At 42.0% G+C, this 7,500-nt stretch overlaps 1 protein-coding gene across 2 annotated transcripts in view; it reads left to right on the top strand.

Annotated features, from left to right (window-relative positions):
• The first annotated feature begins 5,690 nt into the window (after window positions 1-5,690).
• The window catches only part of LOC143040399 (uncharacterized), a 135,996-nt gene continuing 134,186 nt past the window's right edge, over window positions 5,691-7,500 (top strand). For both annotated transcript variants that reach the window (XM_076211456.1, XM_076211447.1), the window contains exon 1: window positions 5,691-6,111. In XM_076211456.1, coding sequence (XP_076067571.1) covers window positions 6,004-6,111 — 108 coding nt within the window. In that variant the 5' untranslated portion in view covers window positions 5,691-6,003. The remainder of the gene's footprint in view (window positions 6,112-7,500) is intronic.

The following is a 7,500-nucleotide window of genomic DNA, read 5'->3' as shown; positions in this document are numbered from 1 at the left end:
ACGATATGTTGTTTATTCTTTTGTGCGAAGACTGCGAGGTCATGGCGTGGCCGATGCACAAACCTGAATTCTACTGAAGAGTTTCGATGGTTACATTACATAGATAGCAGCTACAAAGTCTAATGATCCTCGACACTCAATATTGTGTCAGACTATACAGGTCAAACATTCGCTCAGGTGATGCTTAAGTAACAATGCTCCTTCGACACTGGAATGTTCTGTCTGAGTATGAGAAGTCTGGATGTTGCAGTCACGAGTATAAGGAGTGAAGATGTAAAATACGAGGATACCTTTCCTTGTATATAAAAAAAAAAGATAGAACTGATAAGGGATCGAGCCTTAGTGGTTGTACTTGCAGATAGAGGGGCGGTGAGGTTATTTATCACATCATAGTGGAAATTTATTTTTAGGTGAAGTAGTAATGAAGACTTAATTTGTTTCTGGACCTTCCATTTTAGTTAGTGGGCACAATATACAAGATGGGAGAGAGGGAGGGACCTGGGGATGTTAGTTAAGCTAGGGAGAAGGATAGATAAAATGGGGGAGGGAAATATAGAGTTGTGATTTGGAACTTATTTAGTTAGAGGGCAGGATAGATTAGATGGGGGAGAGGGGATGTGGGGGTTACGTGGTAGGAAAGAATGAAATGGATGACAGTACGTTATGATTGGGGCAGACCCATTTGCTCGGTTGGTTTATAGTATTTTGGACTTTCTCGCTTTTTTGACAGCCGTCCGCCATTAGACAAATAATACACGATCAATGCATTAATGTTCTGTACAGAGTATGCAAATAAAGTTATATATAAATACATTTCATAATACAATGGCCATCCTTGAATGCGATATAATCCTTACAATATATAATTTGATTACAATAGACGTACAACGATGATCCTGCCAAGATTACAAATTTTATTTACAATAAAGCTATACGCATGCATGGGGAACCGCAGCAGTGGCGTGTTGCCACAGGGGAGGGTGATGAAAAGATTTGAAGATGACCGGCGAGAAGATGATCTCCGATGTCATTCCTTCCTTCTCACAGAACCATAACATAATGTGTACGTGATCTGATTTCCTTCCGATTAATTATATTATATATTCGTTCTGTAGGGAGCTTGTTTATTGCTTCACTTTTCGCAGAATATTTCTCTAAAGGTTGTTTCAGTTTCAGCTTGGTAAAGATTCGTTAAAAAAAAAAAATCACCTCAGACTCTTGATTGAAATTAATCACCTTGGCGGGCTGCGCATCAACATCAGAAAAATAGTGAAAATGAACAGTCAGTCATTGCTATTACAAGACTACAGAAGGACTTCACCAACACTCTTGACGGGGAATATCCATTAACTCAGATAATTTTGTTTTTTTCGATGAACATGTACAGTATATATTACTGCGTCGTCCTTGTGGAATCCCTCCAGTGAGGAAGACGTCGACCTGACAGGCCAAGTCGCACTGACACAACTTTCCTGTTGCTGAAGTTAAATTATATAAAATGTTACTTGCATGTGGTCTTTCGGCATGGTGGATGCCAAGGCCTTACTTGTTGCAAAGAGAAATAAAACATGCGTAAAACCACTAGATAAACATAGACAAATTGAAGAGTCAAGAATACAATATCTAACGGAAATATTTGTATGTAGATCCATTTTCTATGGATGTAGTTTTTCCCGCGCCTGCCCGAGGCGGCATCTTGCGGGACGCCACGAAAAACATCCGGTCACCAAAATTTCATTAGGCCAATTAGACACACTGTTGTGGCTCAAAGATTCAATGTCGTTTGTATAATGTGAAGGTCAAGCTCTGCGATAAAAAGTAGCAACGTGAGGGTCAAGTTATTTGAACAACTAGACTGTGTATACAAACAAATATGATAAAACCGTAGCCTTCACTCCATTAGTCGCTGTTTTGAAACTTTGGTCTTCATCTTGGGCTCACTCCCCTCCTGTCGCCTGTCTTGTCTATTCTTGTTTTTCTTTCTTGTTATATTCAGCGACGAATAATCAATCGTACATACATATTTATCTCTCTCTTGGCACCAGTAAAGGTCAGACAAGTTGTATTTGCATCCCAAGTGTCCTCAGATGGGATTGGACAGAAACCGGCCCAAGGGCTTATACTGGCCATGCTTCGATATCAAGACCCAAAACAAGTTTATAAAAGTTATTTTCCTGTATGTGCGAACACGTGTGCGTCTTTGTCATTCACCATGGTACTTCTTTCCGTGCTGGATTCGTGATCAACAGATGTTACCCACCGGATGAGAGATCACAGCTTGTATATCCTATGGGTGATGCTGTGACCTTACACACACACACACACACACACACACACCTAGGTAGACACAACTAGGTACAACTAGGTAAATACATACCATCCCCTGTTCAAGGGAGACAGTAACGGCTTGTAGTATTAGTGAAGCTTTCATGCCCTGATCTGGAATCGATCTCGGGTCTGTGTTGTCACAACCTCTCGTGTATGTGTGTGTGTGTGTGCGTGTGCGTGCGTGTATGTGTGTGTGTGTGTGATTCACCATGGTCTTGGATCACATGTTGGACTCGTGATCGACAGCTATTTCCCTCTCGGAAGAGAGCTCTGAGCTCATATATGACCGATCTATGGGTAATGCTGTGACCTCACACGCGCGCGCACACACACACACACACACACACACACACACACACACACACACACACACACACACACACACACACACACACACACACACACACACACACAAAACTAGATAGATACAACTAGGTAAATACATACCATCCCCTGTTCAAGGGAGACAGTAACGGCTTGTAGTATTAGTGAAGCTTTCATGCCTTGATCTGGAATCGATCTCGGGTCTGTGTTGTCACGACCTCTCGTGTGTGTGTGTATTTACCTAGTTGTATTTTACGGGAAGGGGAGCTATGCTCGTGGGGTCCCGTCTTCATATCTCATTTTATCTAAACTATTTTTAAATTCATGTATTGTTTTTGCACACACCACTTTCTCATCTAACTTGTTCCAACTGTCTATTACTCTGTGAGGAAAGCTGTTCTTTTTCAAATCTCTTCTATAGCTGTCTTTTTTTATTTTCTTTCCGTGTCCTCTTGTATTTCTGTCATCCCATTTTATCAGATTCTCTCTATCAGTAATTTCCATGCCTTTCATGATTCTGTAAATAGCTATCAAATCTCCTCTCTCTCTTCTTTGCTCTAGTGTCTGTAGTTCAAGTTTTTCTAGTCTCTCTTCATATGATAGTTTTGAGAGTGTTGGTGTCAATTTTGTAATTGCTCTTTGTATTCTTTCAAGTTTTCTTATACATTTTTTTGTACTTGGTGACCATATCGTTGCTGCATATTCCAATCTTGGTCTTATCAGGGTGATTAGGATTTTCTTCACCATTTCTTCATCCAGGTATGTAAATGCAACTTTGATTGTTCTTATTAAATTATAAGTTTCTCCAAAAATCTTATTTATATGTTTCTCAGGTGACATATTATTCATAACAATGACTCCCAGGTCCTTCTCATTTTCTACTTTTTTTATTCCTTCTTCTCCCAATTTATATGCTCCTGTTATTCTGTTTTTGCTTTTTCCAAATTCCATTATACTACACTTTTTTGTATTGAACTCTATCTCCCACTTCCTACTCCATTCCTGTACTTTATTTAGATCTCTCTGTAGTGATTCACAATCTTCTTCAGTTTTCACTCTTTTCAGTAGTTTTGCATCATCTGCAAAGAAGCTCATATAGCTTTCAATTCCTTCATCCATATAATTAATATATATAGCAAACATTATTGGGGCCAGAACTGTTCCCTGCGGAACACCGCTTATTACTTCATCCCATTTTGAGTGCTGGTTTCTTATCACTACTCTCATTTTTCTCATTGTGTGTGTGTGTGTGTGTGTGCGTGTGCGTGCGTGTATGTGTGTGTGTGTGCGTGTGTGTATGTGTGTGTGTGTGTGATTCACCATGGTCTTGGATCACATGTTGGACTCGTGATCGACAGCTATTTCCCTCTCGGAAGAGAGCTCTGAGCTCATATATGACCGATCTATGGGTAATGCTGTGACCTCACACGTAAGCGCGCACACACACACACACACACAAAGCTCTTCGCCCACAAGAATTGGAGTAACGATTCGCAGCGCAGCGATACTGAAATTATTTCAGGTTTGGGCGGGATTCGAACCTGGACCGCCGTAATGACTCCGGGAACTCTACCATCGTGCCATCGAGTGCGTATGTGTGTGTGTGTGTGTGATTCACCATGGTTGTGGATCACGTGTTGGACTCATGATCGACAGCTATTTCCCTCTCGGAAGAGAGCTCATATGATCGATCAATGTATAATACTGTGATCTTAAACGCACACACACACCCAACTGCCCGCCCACGGGAGTTGGAGTAACGACTCGAAGCGCAATGATACTGAAATTATATCAGGCCTGGGCGGGATTCGAACCCGGACCACCATAGTGGCAGCCGGGAACTCTACTATCTGCGCCACGAGTTGTGTCCTGTGTCTGAGTGTGTGTGTGTGTGTGTGTGTGTGTGTGTGTGTGTGTGTGTGTGTGTGTGTGTGTGTGTGTGTGTGTGTGCATTTACCAAATGGCATTGATCTAATTGTGGTATAAATGCTGCCGTCGTAGTGTCCGTTTCTTAATCCCCATTTGTCAAACTTCGCTTTAAATTAGTTTACGGTTCAAGCTTGTGAAGTCATTTAGGTCTCCAAGGCAGTTACTCGACGAATACGAAAATTTGCTTCCTGACATCCTTAATTCAGACATATGGTCTTTTTCATTTTGTTCCCATGACCCCGTGACTCCTTTCCACCCCAAACCAAGATATCTTCTGTCAGTGTGTGTGTGTGTGTGTGTGTGTGTGTGTGTGTGTGTGTGTGAGAGAGAGAGAGAGAGAGAGAGAGAGAGAGAGAGAGAGAGAGAGAGAGTGAGCGTGAGCGCGCGCATTACGCTAAGCATGTTTTGAAGTTGTAGCAAGGTCACGGAAAGTAATCGTGGTTGTTTTTTGTTTATGCGCTTGATAAACGGCAAGTCAAATAATTATTCCTTGGAACCTCCAACCTTGTGGAGGACTGCACGAAGAAATTAAATTAATAACAAAAGTTAATAAATCAAGAACAAAAACCGCACGTGGGGTTGTGTTGTTTACATTCGGGGGAAGGGTCGGGGGTGGAAGTTGTAAAAGAAATGTAAAAGAAAACGTATAATGATAAAGACAAAGTAAATAATACGTCTGGCAAGACGAAAAGATGTGATAAGATATTCATCAGGAAGCATCCACCTCGCTTCCTTATCCTTGCCCTTCCTTCTTCCTTCCTTGTGTACGTCGACTGGCGGCTGAATATTTTGATCGAGACGCCATGGGGGATGTCGAGAGTCTTGTCTTATCACCTCGCTCACGTTTCTCAGCCGGGAACTCTCCACGACCACAACGGACTAATGACGCAGTCATCTTCCCCGCTGACTTCGGCAAACAAGTTATTCTGACGTCATAGAAGAGTGAGTGCCCAGTGGGAGGAGGAGAGTTCAAGGAAGGGAGTGAAGTGAATGGGGCAAGGAAGGTCGGATGGTCGACGAGAGAGTGGGGGTGTCGTGGACGCAAGGAGGTGAGGAGGGGAGGGGAGGGGAGGGGGTGGGGGAGCCAGAGCGAACGCGAGTAGTAAGTCAGTCTATCAGTGTAAGTGTTGGCGTGGAAGGTGGAGGAAGGACAGACGCAGCAGCGCCCAGTCAGCACGAGAGGAGGGACCTTTCCAACTCCTGCTGTTTCGGTTGAGTAGGTGTAGTGCGAGGAAAGTAAAATATTTGCCAGACGACTCTGCAACGTTTGAATTTGTTCGCGTCGGTGTTTGCACTTGTGTAGTTGTTCCTTATAAGACGCGTTCGGCATTTGAACGTTCGAGAGAATACACGTAACGTTAGCGATCGGGTACTGAGGGAGTTTTTTTCGTCCCCCCCCAAGTTCAAACCCTTGGATGCAGGATGAATGTGACGCGCGTTCTCTTGCTCGTTGTTGTCGTGCTTTGCTGTTTCCACCAGATGGCTCACTGCAAAAGGCGGCACAAGCGAAGAAAACCTCGCAGACACTCGGTAAGTGGAACCGACTTCTATTCCAGTATCACGCAATCACGTTTCTCGCGTCTTTCTGTTTTGCATTTGAAAGACATGTTTTTCTTCTATGGAATTGTTAGGTTAAATTATATTAGGTTAGGAGCTATTAGACAACACAAATTTTATGTGTGATTCTGGATTTTTACCTAAACGATGAAATTTTATGCATGGGCATGTTCAGGTGGCGGGGGTGCACTAGAGACATTTCTCAATAGCACGCTACTTGGTTTTTGCCACTTACTTCGTTTGAGTAGAAACAACTTTGGTTACAATCTTTTGTTTTTTCAAATTTCTAAGTGTCAAATTACTCTTGCGTCAAATAGTGAGAAGCTGAATGATTCTCTAAGAGAAGTTAAACCTAGAATACGAATGTTAGACACATTGTTGAGATATTTTTACGGAAGTCTAGAATTTTGTAACCGAAGTCGTTTCTACTCAAACGAGGTAGCAAAAGCAAATAGCATGCCAGCCTAGTGTGACGCCACGTGTCTAAAGGATGTGGAGAAATATTTTTCCATATACATACATACACCAAAGGCTTTTCCCCCCTACATGGGGGGTAGCCAAAAAGAAAAAGGCATAGAAACCAATCCCACCCATTCCATTTCCTATATATTCCACTCCCCTCCACCCTCCTCCCTCCCTCTTATCTTGGCACCATATAAATGCATACATTCTTGGAATAGCTTAAAATGTTGTAGAGCCCAAGGTGAAACAATACATAAATTCAAATTTAAGTATGATGATAAAAAATCAAGGATTGAGTAAATTGGAACCATACATGAATTTGAGGCTACATTTGATAAATAGAAGAGCAGGAGACGGGACTAAGCATTGCTCCTTTCCTATATAATTTTGGTAAATACATTGTGTCCTATTTAGCCATAAAAACTGACAGGTCTCGCGCTAACAAATAAAAAAATGGATGAAATAAATTGAAAAACACAGATGATTCTACAGTAAGCTTCCGGTACTTTCGTTCGCTTCTTATTCACGTGTTCAACAACAGCCGTTGAAACTTTCCTCTCATTGAGATTGTCCTGAATTGTTATGACTGAATGTAAGGATGATGACTGGTACTAATGTACCTCGTAGAAAATAAATTTGATGAGGAAGTAATGCCTTTCTTTGGTAATCACACCGTGTAACTTATTTCACGTCAAATGTTTTGATTTGTATGTGCGTGCGTGCGTGCGTGTGTGTGTGTGTGTGTGTGTGTGTGTGTGTGTGTGTGTGTGTGTGTGTTTGTTTGTTTGTTTGTTTCTGTGTGTGTATGTGTGTTTGCTTCATCAATGTCTTAGACAACGTGTTACACTCAGGTCGATAGGTATTACCGTCCCGGATGAGAGCTGTAATACTGTGACTTTA

The sequence above is a fragment of the Oratosquilla oratoria genome, chromosome 2 (genome assembly GCF_046742065.1).
Source record: "Oratosquilla oratoria isolate Oo_2021 chromosome 2, ASM4674206v1, whole genome shotgun sequence".
Classification (NCBI taxonomy): Eukaryota; Metazoa; Arthropoda; class Malacostraca; order Stomatopoda; family Squillidae; genus Oratosquilla; species Oratosquilla oratoria.
Note: the sequence above shows the minus strand (reverse complement) of the source record. Positions and strands in the feature narration are given on the sequence as shown.